The sequence below is a fragment of the Zootoca vivipara genome, chromosome 10 (genome assembly GCF_965207765.1).
Source record: "Zootoca vivipara chromosome 10, rZooViv2.hap1.1, whole genome shotgun sequence".
Taxonomy (NCBI): Eukaryota; Metazoa; Chordata; class Lepidosauria; order Squamata; family Lacertidae; genus Zootoca; species Zootoca vivipara.
Window position 1 is genome coordinate 9530337 of NC_142593.1, and position 14641 is coordinate 9544977.

General features: G+C 40.7%; 1 protein-coding gene across 3 annotated transcripts in view; it reads right to left on the reverse strand.

Moving 5' to 3' along the window:
* Positions 1-7510: 7510 nt before the first annotated feature.
* Positions 7511-14641, reverse strand: part of CNTNAP4 (contactin associated protein family member 4) — a 250473-nt gene continuing 243342 nt past the window's right edge. Inside the window, exons 22-24 of one of the 3 annotated variants that reach the window (XM_088652650.1) lie at positions 14228-14446; positions 13739-13810; positions 7511-7857 (exon numbers count right to left, since the gene is read on the reverse strand). In XM_088652650.1, coding sequence (XP_088508776.1) covers positions 7664-7857; positions 13739-13810; positions 14228-14446 — 485 coding nt within the window. In that variant the 3' untranslated portion in view covers positions 7511-7663. Of the gene's footprint in view, positions 7858-13738; positions 13811-14227; positions 14450-14641 lie in introns of all 3 variants that reach the window. The other 2 variants (XM_060280113.2, XM_088652651.1) reach the window with 2 other exon arrangements.

The window sequence follows — 14641 nt, forward strand, 5'->3', positions numbered from 1 at the left end:
GACCTCATATGTGCCCAAAGCAAAGGTGGCAAGATGTGGCCATTGGATGCACATTTTGGCTCATTTCACATGTTGTTTGACCAAGTGGGCTGAGTCATCACATGTTTTAAATATTGCACTTAGGTTGCACTTATTTATACATCCCAATCCAGTCTGTCTTAACATAGTTTTCATCGTGACAAATATTGGCTAGAACATCACTGTAGTTAGGTTCACAGCTATGCAAGTATTCAACTATCACCCGTGTCTCTATGGGAGATCAACTAGTGGATAATTATTATTTTTATTCTACAGGCAGTAATATAATAAAAAGTAATCTGAAGCCTAAATGGGGAGCTCCATAGGCCGAATAAAAGGAATAATGGATAAGCAATTATTGTTCCTTTGGTCATGGGATTGTTCAGTCATGTATACTTTCATTTAAATACTACTAACAGGAAATTGTAGAAAAGCAATGACAAACCTAGACAGCATCTTAAAAAGCAGAGACATCACCTTGCCGACAAAGGTCCGTATAGTTAAAGCTATGGTTTTCCCAGTAGTGATGTATGGAAGTGAGAGCTGGACCATAAAGAAGGCTGATTGCCGAAGAATTGATGCTTTTGAATTATGGTACTGGAGGAGACTCTTGAGAGTCCCATGGACTGCAAGAAGATCAAACCTATCCATTCTTAAGGAAATCAGCCCTGAGTGCTCACTGGAAGGACAGATCGTGAAGCTGAGGCTCCAATACTTTCGCCACCTCATGAGAAGAGAAGAATCCTTGGAAAAGACCTTGATGTTGGGAAAGATGGAGGGCACTAGGAGAAGGGGACGACAGAGGACAAGATGGCTGGACAGTGTTCTCGAAGCTACGAACATGAGTTTGACCAAACTGCGGGAGGCAGTGGAAGACAGGAGTGCCTGGCGTGCTCTGGTCCATGGGGTCACGAAGAGTCGGACACGACTAAATGACTAAACAACAACAACAGGAAATTGTAATGTGTTCCATCCACGAAATGAATGGAGCAGCTACTCCCTAGAAAAGTACCATGTTTATATCAATGGAGGTTTTGGTTTAAGGAGCATCTTTTTTTTATGAAAGAATTCCATCTCTCATCATCATGGGGGCTCTCCAACCACCAGAGACCAACCCCTATACAACACTTATTCTCAGGTAAGATGGACAGTTAAGTCCAGTCAAAGGCGACTATGGGGTTGTGGCGGTCATCTCGCTTTCAGGCCGAGGGAGCCAGTGTTTGTCCACAGACAGCTTTCCTGGTCATGTGGCCAGTATGAATAAACTGCTACTGGCACATGGAGGACCATGACAGAAGCCAGAGCGCACAGAAACGCCATTTACCTCCCCATCACAGTGGTACCTATTTATCCACTGGCATGCTTTTGAACTGCTAGGTTGGCAGGAGCTGGAATGGAGAAATGGGAGCTTACCCTGTCACATGGATTTGAACCGCCAACCTTCCAATCAGCAAGTGCAAAGACCACAGCGCCACCCACGTCCCATGTCTCTCAGATAAGAACTTGCCTACTAACTGGCTTGATCAACCAGTTTAGTAAGGTTTTATGCTGTGCTGGATATTTTTCTTGAAATACTGTATTCTAAATTGTCGGAATAAGGATAGACACATCTGAATTGTGTGAATAAAGCAATTTGAGACCACATAACACCAGCCCTGAGAGATCTACACTGGCTCCCAGTATGTTTCCGAGCACAGTTCAAAGTGTTGGTACTGACCTTTAAAGCCCTAAACGGCCTTGGTCCTGTATACCTGAAGGAGCGTCTCCACCCCTACCATTCAGCCCGGACACTGAGATCCAGCACCGAGGGCCTTCTGGCGGTTCCCTCATTGCGAGAGGTGAGGTTGCAGGGAACCAGACAGAGGGCCTTCTCGGTAGTGGCACCCGCCCTGTGGAATGCCCTCCCAGCAGATGTCAAGGCAATAAGCAATTATTTTACTTTTAGAAGACAACTGAAGGCGGCCCTGCTTGGGGAAGTTTTTAATGTTTGATGCTGTACTATTTTTAATATTCGGTTGGAAGCCGCCCAGAGTGGCTAGGGTAACCCAGCCAGATGGGCGGGGTATAAATGATATATTATTATCATCATCATCATCATCATCATCATCATCATTATTATTATTATTTATTTTCAGCTGTCCTCCTTAAGTTAACCAGTGATAGGATTATAGATGTCATTAAGGCCTTAAGACATCCCTTTTGGGTGCAGTCAGGATTACTGTTGATGAATACCTGGTTGGCTAAAAGAGTGATGCATTTTAAAAGGTTTCTATGTGAGATGGAGGAATTTTAACCACATCAGAGTAACCAACTGGATATGAGCAGCAACAGCAGCAGTGAAAAGATCAGTTCACAGCACAAATCTTCATGCACATCCTCCCCATATGCTTTGGGCCTCACACAATTTCGCCTGTCAGCAGTATGTACACCACAAACAATATATGGCTGTAAGTGGGCCAGTTCAGCTCAGTTTAAAAGTGTAAACACTCACTAGTATGTCGTGTGCACGTCTATGTTTTTTTTTTACTGTTTGAAAAAGGAAGAATCGTTGTATCGTCCCCAGTACTTTTAATACAAATTCTTGAAAAAATATTTTCCTCACTTCATTTTAAAAATTGATTGTTTATTAACAGAGAGGCAATAAGTTACAAACTGGAGCAAAAAGATCTGGGGACAGACAGGGATGGTCTGTGATGGATCAGTGCAGTTTGGTGACACCGTTTTGGAGGTCCAGTTTTCGGTGTGGCCTTTGGGAAGTGCCATTGCAGAGTGAAGGTGGGGGCTCACATGATGGAATCAGTCCGTGCAAAAAGCAAAAACAGAAGAACTTTGAACTAGCTAAGTTCGAATCCTTCTCTCCGACATGCTAGTTTTCTATTGCAGATAGTTGTTGTTGCTGTTGTTTTCGTTTGGAGAACTTCCAATCATGTAAGCATCAACCATAGTCTGAAATGGTTCAGTCCAAACACAGCTTTACAAGCCTCAGTGTGAATTAGGCCATATATATTGATAAATGAAGAAGCAAATGCTTCGCTTCTTCTGAATTTGTAGGTGTCATATAGGCAAATTCTGAACCTTGAGCCCACCTGACAGATTTGTGCACATGCAGAAAAATCCAAGAAAACCTTGGGAGATGAAGAAGAGAAAATGGCTATTGGGACACATTTGATAATTTGACAAGACATTTATAGAAAAGCCTTTGTCAGCATGTAGTGACGTTCCCCAGGTCAACCTAGAACATTATTTACAGTCTTTGCATTAATATATGCCCAAAGATAACAGGCACTTCTAGTTTCCACTGGGCCCATTTAAACGAGTTCATCTTTTAGATCTGGCCTGTAACATATGCATATATAGGTAGACATATGTGCTTGTGAACTCTGGCTTTCAAAATATGAATGGGCATTAGCTCCCTGTAAGAAACTGTTATTTTACACTATACAACTATAGACAAATAAGCATTTGATCAAACTAGATCTTCTAAACTCCTTCAAATAAAACCAAAAAGGTATTCTTTTTTCCCCTACCAACAATATGTGATATCCTTTTAGACTTTCTCCTTTTCTTTCTTTCTCTTAAAAAAAAATCTATACTCCCTGGCACAGGATGGAGGGACACTCCTGGTATATTTTCTTTCCTTTATGAAAAGTACCCAAACAATGTAATCCCATACATGTCTCCTTAGAAGTAAATCCAATTGTTTAAAAGGTCTTACTTCCAGGTCAGAGTTTATAAGATTTCCCCCAAAGGATAATTGCAGTACAATCCTTCACATATCAACTCAAAAGTAAGTCCCATTGAATCCAATGTGGCTTACTGCCTGGTAGGTGAGTTTAGGATTGAAGCTTTAAATAACCATTCCTTAAGACATAAAAATGATTTTTTTTAAAAAAAAATGACATGAACTTCAGATACATAAGAGATTCAGAAGGAAATGATGTAGTAAATCAAGTGTAGATTTTCATCTTATTCACAGTTGAGGTTTTTTACAAAGAAGAATGCAGAAGGTGCCTTTGAAAATTGGTAAAATGGCAACAACAATTTTAAGTGCCTGGCCTTTCAGGGACAACAATCTGATTGGATATTTTTAGTGACAGATTCTCACTCTCAGGGGGGAAAGTGTGTTTGTTTGTGTGTGAAAGAGAGCGATTGAGAGGGAAAGAGATTGATTGAACACAATTTAGTCACAGCAGCAATATAATAACCTTGAATGAATGCTTCTGGAAACAATGGGGAACCTAAGCTCATTCACTAAAATGGATGGGCCTGGGGCTGGCATAATGGTCAGAGTTCTTTGGACATGTAAGAGAAGTGGATCGAAGTGAAATGGAATAATAATAGCAAAATGGAAGAAGAAGAAGAAGAAGAGTTTGGATTTGATATCCCACTTTATCACTACCCTAAGGAGTCTCAAAGTGGCTAACATTCTCCTTTCCCTTCCTCCCCCACAACAAACACTCTGTGAGGTGAGTGGGGCTGAGAGACTTCAGAGAAGTGTAACTAGCCCAAGGTCACCCAGCAGCTGCATGTGGAGGAGCAGGGAATCGAACCTGGTTCACCAGATTATGAGTCTAGTGCTCTTAACCACTACACCACACTGGCATCAAGGTGGCAGGATGATAATAAAAGAATTAAGATTAGAGTTAACAATCTAGTCTAGCTGATAGGTTTGGCTGCAAGTGTACTAGCACATTCAGATATCATGAATTAATTGTATATGTTGTATATGGGACAATTCTAGAGAAGCAACAGATGTATCAGCAAGAACTCCAGCCTTGGAAAAAGGGGTAATGTTAGTCTGTTGCAGCAAAAGCATATGGCAACTTCAAAATGAGTAACACATTTTGATTGTGACATGTTTTGTCATGCATCTGATGAAGCTGAATCTGGCCAGAAAAATCTTTTGCCACAATGTATTTGTTATAGATGGATATAGGCTTAAAGTTGATATATTGATATGAATGGGATTCAAGGTGTCATTTCTCTGTTAGTTGTGAGCTCCCTCCCTCCCACACCATTGGCTGAGCTGCTGTGATGTCATAATTTCATAAATGATCAGTCAGTAAAACCATCAGAGCAGCTTCTATGAAAAGTCCGTTTGGTTGGGAGAGAAAACTTGGGGCAGTTCGGTGGGTTACAAGGAGTCCCGTGTTGCTGTTGGGAAGAGCAAAAACAAAACAAAACAAGAAAAGAAAACGAGTTCTGGCAAAGGAGAAAGGTGGAATTTGAGGAGCTGAATGGGACAGGGGCCTAGAGTATGAAATCTCAAAAGAAAAGACAAAAGAAAAGGATATAGAAAGAGGGCACAGTTGACTTAGAGCTCTCTCACTCTCTCTGTGCACAATGCTCAGGAAAGAACAGGAAAAAAATACCCTCATCTTAAGTAGGACTGAGGAAAACCACACAGAGGGCTGAAATGTTAGTGGATAGGCAATGGCACTTTGGAATATGGGGGATTTGTGATCAATGAGGTGCTGATGAAGGCCTGCAGTTCATGTTTATTCCAACAAACTGGATTTTTTGGGGTGTGTGTGTGTGCAAGTATTCAGCTTTGATATAAAGTAATTTCAGAATTAGGAAAATGATACCCCCATAAAAGTTCCAAGAAAACCACAAACCACCTTCACCTTATTATTATTATTATTATTATTATTATGGAAATGTTCTTCAATGTTTATGCATTCAAGAAAACCAATTGTTTGGCTTTCTGTAATGTTTCTCATGGCAAGTAAGCCCATTTAAGGGCAACCTGGGAGTTCTTGATGATGAATACTGCACAGAAGGGCATGTCCAGACCACATATACTATTGTAGTTAAGATTGCTAGTGTACAAACTTTGGGACAAGGCAAGATGAATACTGGGAGAAAGGCAGTCAAGTGATAGTTGTAAGGTGCCGTGAGACTCAAACTGGGGACTCTTGTCAGCTGGGTCTAGGGCCAACCCTGTGTCATCATGGCAACTCTCATAATGAAGTATTTATTACCAGTAGCTTGTTTTTGCTGTGTTGCTGATCTATAAAATGCATGGAAGGTTGTAACCTGCTGCTACCAATGCAATCTGCCTGCAGATATAGGTCAAAAGATATTGTTACTACATACAGGCATGCTTTTGCTCAGAGTTAAGCTCTGGCTTCTTAGGCAATGAAACTTCATTCAGTTGAGCCACTGAAAACAACTCAGCATGAGTTACAACCAAGCTAACATTCACAGTTTGTTATGAGATCACTACTCATCAAGCAGGGCTTGCCAATGCGGCACCCATGGACACTAGTGTGCCTGCCAGTATATCCTATGGCAACTGTGAAAGGTCACAATAATTATCCCTCAAAATCCACAATACACAAAAGCATAGCTGCCAAGTTATCCCTTTTTTAAAGGGATTTTCCCTTATGCTGAATAGGCTTCCTCGCGAGAAAAGGGAAAACTTGGCAGCTATGCACAAAAGACAGACTGCTCTTGATGCTCAGTTCCTGCTTGCACTGGTTCATCCTTCTCCTCCTTGAATACACCCCCTTAAATATTCCCCCATTTCATTGGATCTCCATCCTGACATCTGCTCTGAACAGAGAAGATGTGCAAATAACTTCTCCATTATATTGGGCGTGCAGAGGCAGCTAATGTAGTTGCCTTTCTGCACCACAGATGGGGCGGCTGATGGGAGGAAAACATGAACACGCCATTTTGTGGTCCTGCCTTTTTTTACTTCTCCTTGGGTTGTGGTAGCCATTATGTCACACTCTCCATTTTGAAGTAAAATAAAAAAATTCCTTCAGTAGCACCTTAAAGATCCATTTTGAGACATGCTAAACCATTCACAGCAGCCATTTTGTGACTGGCACCCATGGCATTTTATCAAAATGTTGCATGTGCCCACTGCCCCCCCCCCCAAAAATTGAGTAATACACATTGACTTGGGGGCAAAAATGATGCAGAAGACAGCATGGGGTTGTGTTTTGTGTGTGTGTGCATCTTAAACTACAAACACTGGAACTGATCAACCATGATTGGAAACAACATATTCAATATCAGTAATTTGAGCTTATTACTGGAAAGTAAGTATTATATTTAGGTCAGAATCCAATGCAGATGTAGGCACTCTAAGACAATATTAATTCAATGGTCTCATTAAGTGTGCTGAACTCTGCTTTGGATTGTGTGCTGAACTCTGCTTTGGATTGTAACCCAAAGGGTTAAAGGAAAACATTACAGTTAACTTGAACAGCATTCCTGAAGAGCTGGGGTAGGGGATACCGGTAAGTGGAAAGGAGGGGAGGAAGAAACACAATTGCGTTACGATTTCCCCCATTCAAAACCCATGTTCAGAATGCACATTAAAACTTCCGCTCTAGAAAGTCACAGCAGAACAGCCGAAAACTACCAACAATGAAATTGCTTACAATATCTAATTCACTGTTACATAAAATGCATTTACGTTATAATAGCTAAGGAATGCATGTCATTTAAAGAGGCCTCCCATAGCAATCAACAAGACTGAACATATGCAGTTTGATAGGTTTCAGAGCCATTTTGCTTGTCCTTCGAGTGCAACAGCGTTTTAATTTTTATTTTTGTCCGTTGAGAGCCCCTGGCTTAGCAAGAAAGTCACATCATTGAAATTATTAATAAACTATGTCATAAATGTGAATCAGAAGAAGTACTCCTTTTGACTTTCGTTGACTGTGTTTTGCATGCTGAGTTCACTTTTCAGGGCAGTCTCAGCACTGTCCTCCTTTTCTGACCCTTTCACCTCCTTTTTTTTATATACACTCTTCTTTTTATAAATCCGTACAGCTATGGCAGCAATGCAAAGCAGGATGAATATCACGACGGCTATCACACCTGGGGAAGAAAGGAAAGAACAAAGTGAGAAGTCATTTTACATCAGTAATAAAAATAAGGACTTTTAATTTCTGCAGCCCTCCTTAGTGCATGAAGTGTTCTTATCCCCACTGCAAACCTGTGAGGTCACTTAAGCTGAAGAAAGAACTTGCCCAAGTGATCTCAGTGGGGTCTGAACCAGGAATCTTATGCCAGCTGTCCCAAAACAAAAGATGACTAGGGATAATATTTTGCTGTTGAGAATCAACAAATCATTCACAGTTAGATAGTGAAGGCACTATTATAACAGACCTTACTATAAATTGATATGGCTTCCTGTTATTGGGTTTAATTTTATAAGTGTGGTACAGGTGATGTTGACTTAGTGTAGCTTAATTCCTGCATTTCAGCTACCGAAGAAGTCTGTCCTGGTTTGTCGTCCTTCCTCCCTCCCAAATCCTGCTAGGTTATGGAACCTGGAAGACTGTACAGGGAAGCAAAAGCTGGGAGAGCTATACATAATTGATTTTTAGCCAATCAGCTGCACAAGCATAGAACACATATTTCAGGAGTCTAATCTCATCTAAATGTTACAACTGATATTGTTTAGAATGAGAAATAAAGCAATATATGTTTACAGTTGCCCAATGATTGGCAGTTCAGCCATCGTTATTTGGGACAATGTGTTTTAATATATGTTGCAGACTCTCTGTAAGCCAGGGATGGGGAACCTGGACTCCAGATTTCCATCATCTAGATGGCCACAGGTACACCATTCCTCTTCTAAACTGTGTTTTTCTTCCATTTGAGTCACCAGGCTGCTGGAAATGACAGTGGGAGATGACTTCCATATGAAACACTGGTATATTTCTAAGACCCCATTCATGTTTGTGTGCACTATGTATCTATTTTCTATATTTGATGACTAGCAGCACACTATGTGAACTAATTTAAATATCAGAAGCTTCTTTTTGTTTCTCTAATCCTCTTAGTTTACTGTTAGAAATATATTAATAAATTACTGATGAAGGGTCCACACACCTCTTAGACTGTTTGGGGTTGGTGTGAGGCAATACAGAAATCCTGCTTGTGATGTGATATTTGAGATGGCCAACTCATACCCTGCAAGTTACACTGTCATCTTGAAATCAACAAGAGATGAAAGAAACCAAACCAATTACCGATTAATTTGGCAAATCTTTGACAGAATATTTGGGTAATCTCTGCATTAAGTCAGGACAACAGAAAAGCACCTTGAAACCAGATATGCATCTGCTTACTAGGCTATAAATTTACTCTAATCAGGAACAACATCAGTTTAGGTATATTTATGCACACTTTACTATTGGCCACAGTTTAAAATTGGTGTAGGTATGTGCAGTCCTAGCCTGCACAAAATGTTCCACAGAATGTCAAGAACATAATTTATAAGGTGTAACGTTCAAAAAGAAAGAACAATGAGAACATAATTATAAATGTTCCGTCAGGGGGGTTTTTTTTTTGGTTTTTTTTACACCTTAATTACTATTATCAGTTCATTTAATATTTCAGGAGATGAAATGGCATTTAGGTGTTTCCCCCCCCCCTCCAATGTTAGTAGTTCTAACATTTTCACAGCATCAGTGATGTAACTGATGTGTACAGTTAATAGCAGCAAATGAGGCAGTAGGCTGGACTGAAATAACTGTGGGAGAATGTGACACAGCCTATTTTTGAAGGGCAGGCTCTTATATTCTAGTTTACTTCAACAGGGATTGGTGATTGGTGGTGGGGAGCTAACCACAGGTAGGAGCAAAAAGAACTGTAGTGGCAAAGCATCATAGTCCTCCAAGCTACAAAGATTTGAGAAAAGTTAAAGGAAAGTTAAGCACCTGGATAAATTAGATGCCAGGGCATCCTTTACACAATGAGTACCCCACAGGGATTTGTATTGAGACATGTGCTATTTAACATGAATAAATGATCTGCAGTCAGTTGGGCGAGCAAATCATTATTATTTGAAAACTCAAACAGTCTATGCAAAGTTCCAATAGACTCTCACCCAAATCGTTTAGACAAATTTGCCAAAATTGCAAGCAAGCTTTTAAAGCAAGTAAAGTATAATGTGATGCACATTGGGGATGAAGAATAAGAAGATAATGAAATCCTAACTCTTCAAGAAAGAGAGGTTTGGTCATGATAGGCAGCTCAATGGAAATATCAGCTCAGTGTGCAATGGTGTTAGGAAGGCAAAATCCATGTTAGGGTTGATTAGAAAAAGAATGGAAAATGAAACAGCCACCATCATGCTGCCTAGGTATAAATCTATGGCAAGACCAATAATATTATGTATAATTTTGGTTGCCCAATCTCTAAAAGAAGATCAGAGTGTTGCAAAAGGTAGAGCAAGAACAAACAAACAGATCTAACCAAACTGATCAAGGAATTGGAAAACCCCCAAATGAGGGAGGAACTGTTGCCTTTATGTCTGGCTTGTGGACACTCCAAAACCAAGCAAATTCTTGGCAGGAACACAGGAAAAGTAAGCCTTTTTCCTATGTTCCTGCAGCCTTCTTTGTTAATATGTGAAAATATTTCAAATTCAGCCATGTAAAACAGCAATGACTGGCCTAACATTTAAGCAGAAGACATGAGTCTTTTATCATCTAGAGTTCAACTTGCTTTAAGGCAATGATTAATGTAGATAATAAGTCCTTAATGAGGTACCTAACGATTAAAGGATGCCATCATTTCAGCTGCAGAAGCTGCATAGGTGAGCACATATCCTTGTTTTAGCAAAATATCCTTTTCACCTTTTCCAATCCTAAATGCTCAAGCTCTCAATGGGAATTGGTAGTTTTTCATTCCTCTAAATTCCTCAAGTCTGTCACTTATCAGTGTAGTTTCCAATGACCTTACCAACAAACAAACAAACCCGCTATTCATAAGTTAACCAGAGGTTATCAAAGATAACAGTTGTTTTCTATGCTTTCTTCTCTGTCCTAAAAAAAAAAATTAATGGAAATTGGATGGTTGAATTATATTGCAGAGAAACCATTTGTAGGGGGGAATAATGCTTTTTCTTCACCCCTGTTCCCAGGGGAAAATAATGCCATCAGAAAACTCTGAGTCTCATAGAATAACTCCTTAAAAATAATCACTGAAGCTTACAGATATATACTTGCTCGTACACTAGTCATAGAAACTGAAATCCTCTTGAGAACTCTGAGTCCCCAAACACATATTGTTCAGGCATTCTTGACTTTTCTTCCTTCTTTCTGAACAGATAAAAATAGTCAGTTTCCTAGAGGTTCCAAAGAATGAATTTTGACCAGATTTTGTGATTTCCAGTCCTGTATCTCAACTGCAGGGTCATGCTCATCTTTTAGCCTGTCCTAATATTTGCCACTTTATTAACTGAAATATACTCAGAGTCCTGTAGTGACTTCATGCTCTTTATTGCAGCTTGAAAAACAGTGAATGAAATGCCCCCCAAACCTCAGGCTTTTATATACATTATTTACACAACGAGTCCTGTCTGATTGGCTGATTCTGCTTCCCTCCTGGAGCCTGATTGGTCTTTTCTTGCAGGCCAATCAGTTGTTGCATTCTACGGTCCTACCAGCCTAATAGGCTGGTTCTGCTTCCGTCCTGGAGCCTGATTGGTCTTCTCCTGCAAGCCAATCAGTTGTTGTATTCTAGGATCCTACTTGTCTATTGTTCTAGGATCCAGTCTTAGTACATAACATTAACCATCTAATTAAAGTGAAGTATTTTCATTTTATTTTATTTGGCATGGTTAGATAATCTAACATCAAAGAATTCCAGTTTCCTTTGGGTTTGTAAAATCCTTTGCGGACATTCAGTGAACTAATGGAATGGCAATTGTGACTTCATCCGGCGTCAGCTATGGCTCCCTTTCCTACTTTTGGAACTGACTGGAGTGAAGCCTGCTCCAACACTGTCCACTCCTCTTGCCTTGCCCCCAAGCCACTGCAGATAGGTCAAATTTGAATTTTGGGTTTGGTGAGAAACCCCAGCAAGCACCGCGGCAACCAAGGGGGAAGAGCAACAGCCAGCAGCAGTGTGGCTTCAAGAGGACAGTGGGGCTGTGTGCCGGGCTGCAAACCTCACCCACCACCAGACCCGGTAAGTAAGCGGTCATTGCAGACACCCAGTGAACTAATGGAGGGACACACACACACACACACACACAGAGAGAGAGAGAGAGAGAGAGAGAGACTCTCTCTCTCTCTCTCTCTCTCTCTCTCTCTCTCTCTCTCTCTCTCTCTCATATTGTTATGCACACATCCACTGAACGTTTGAAAAGGGCTACTCTCAATGTAATAAGAGGGGTGTGAAGGGGTCAAAAAAGCTCCCAGTGGAATTCTGTAAGTCAAATAGGAAAGGTGTCATGGATGTAAATGGGGGGGGGTATCTTATATCCTAGCAGTCCAACTAAACCAGCCATGGCCAAACTTGGCCCTCTAACTGTTTTGGGACTAAAAATACCATCATCCCTAGCTAACAGGAGCAGTGGTCAAGGATTATGGGAATTGTAGTCCCAAAACAGCTGGAGGGCCAAGTTTGGCCATGCCTGAACTAAACTCTATTCTGACTAACAGCCAGGAGTCAGAGTGGATGCATCGACTGAAATTAACTGTACACAGACTTAAATGGTTTTTGGATCATGCTTTTCAAATTGTCAGGATTAAACCATTTATAATGTATTCAATATTTGTCCAGTGACTCTCTAAAAAGATAGAAAGTGAGGGGAACAAGAGGATTACACATTTTTCTAGGTGGGCCAATTACCCTAGTACTTCTATACGTTTTCCTCATCTCAATTAAGTGATAGGCACCCTGCTGACAAAAAACCCTGTGACAGGCACCTACTGTACTCAATGGTTGACATATCCGGTTTATGGTTTCTAGTTGTGGTTGAGAGAAAAAACAAGTCTTGGGCTAACACCCCCATCATCTGTAGTTGACAGTATCCCCACATTGTGAGGAAATGGCAATATGGAACAGGTTCTTGACTTCGGGGGTAGAAAACTTTCTTTTGAACACTTCATACACTTTGCTACAGAAATGACAAAGGATGCTGCAGAGGACATAACACTTACTTAAACTTTTCCAACCAATAGCGAAGATGAAATCCACACTTCCACCACAAGTTGACCCAAACTGCTCTGTGAAATTTGAAGGGCACTGGAAACACATAACAACCATGCTCTCGGAGCTACTGTATAACCAAGAATGACTTCCTGGAGCATGTTCATTTGTGTGTTTTCAGACTTGTGAATGCCCTTCAGTGACACACACAAAAGGTGCTGTGGTGGAAACCATGAAGAACTTATTAACTGCACCAGGAGAAGAAATTTCTTGTGTCATAGGTTTTCTTTAAAAATAGTTCCTAAAACCTGGTTGGGGTTGCAGTTGGTTTGGCTGCCTGTTCACTTTACAGTCAATCAATCAATCAATATACTTTATTCGACCGATAGTCAGAACAGACTTTACAGTCATATCTCGGTTTAAGTACGCCTCAGTTTGAGTATTTTCAGTTTAAGTACTCCGCAGACCTGTCTGGAACCGATTAACCCACTTTCCATTACTTTCAATGGGAAAGTTCACTTCAGGTTAAGTACGCTTCAGGTTAAGTACGGACTTCCAGAACCAATTACACTCATACCTTGGGTTAAGTACGCTTCAGGTTGAGTACTCCGCTGACCCGTCTGGAACAGATTAATCCACTTTCCATTACTTTCAACGGGAAAGTTCGCTTCAGGTTAAGTACGCTTCAGGTTAAGTACAATTCCGGAACCAATTGTGTTTGTAAACTGAGGTACCACTGTACATTATTACTGAAAGAACCAAAGGTATTTAAAAATGGCACCAGCTGGCCTGTTATGGTCCCTATTACCTCCAATAATTGCAGAGTCACTCCTTATTGCATTAGCTAAAGGTTCTCCCTCATCTATTGGTCCCGAATGATCTGTAGCAGAAACAAAAAGGGAAAATGACAGAGGCAAAACAGAGAGAGGAGAGTTTTCAATATATCCGTGTACACAGCTACAGCCAACATACTGTATGTAACAACATACAGCTATACAAAACAGGTACACAATAGTATATATGCAAGGCTGCTAAGAACAAGGGTGTTTGGGGGGTTGTTGCTGCTGCTGCTTTTAATTCACTGTGTATAATTAAACCACACATACAAAAAAATAAAAACAAACATTTAGAGGAAAAGACATGGGTTGAGAGGGTGGGAGGAAAAGAACCCAGTACCTTTGGACCCTATCCTTTAGGTTTACTGCTAGGCAACCTAATACTGAAGGCTGAAACTCTGAACCTTTGTGTTGCATTCTGTTTCAGGGTGTAGAACAAATGAGAGCCATATGCTGGCTACCTGCAAATGAATGAGTTGTTTCACTTGATGCCGAGTCAGCTCCTGCTGAAGTGCCGCAGTTGGACTGGGTGAAATGTCCTTTCACAGTGACTGGAGCCGAGCTGGAATGGTGCAGCGCAGCCTTCAGGGGAGCGATATGGTTGAATTGTACTGAAGAGAGACATCCAACAAACCCCTGAGAGTTTGCCTTCATGGTGTCCGGGTCTACATCACTATTCTCTGCTAATCAAAAGAAACAGAAGGAAATTAATCATAGTGCAAATGTACAAAACAAAGAGACAGAAGAATAATTGAATAATTAACCTGTATTCCTCTGGGCCTCTACGCACATTGGCAACATATGCAAATTTGCCATCTCCCCATTTTTGGACTGCTTTTAATGAGAATATATTCATTATATATGTGTGCGTGAGT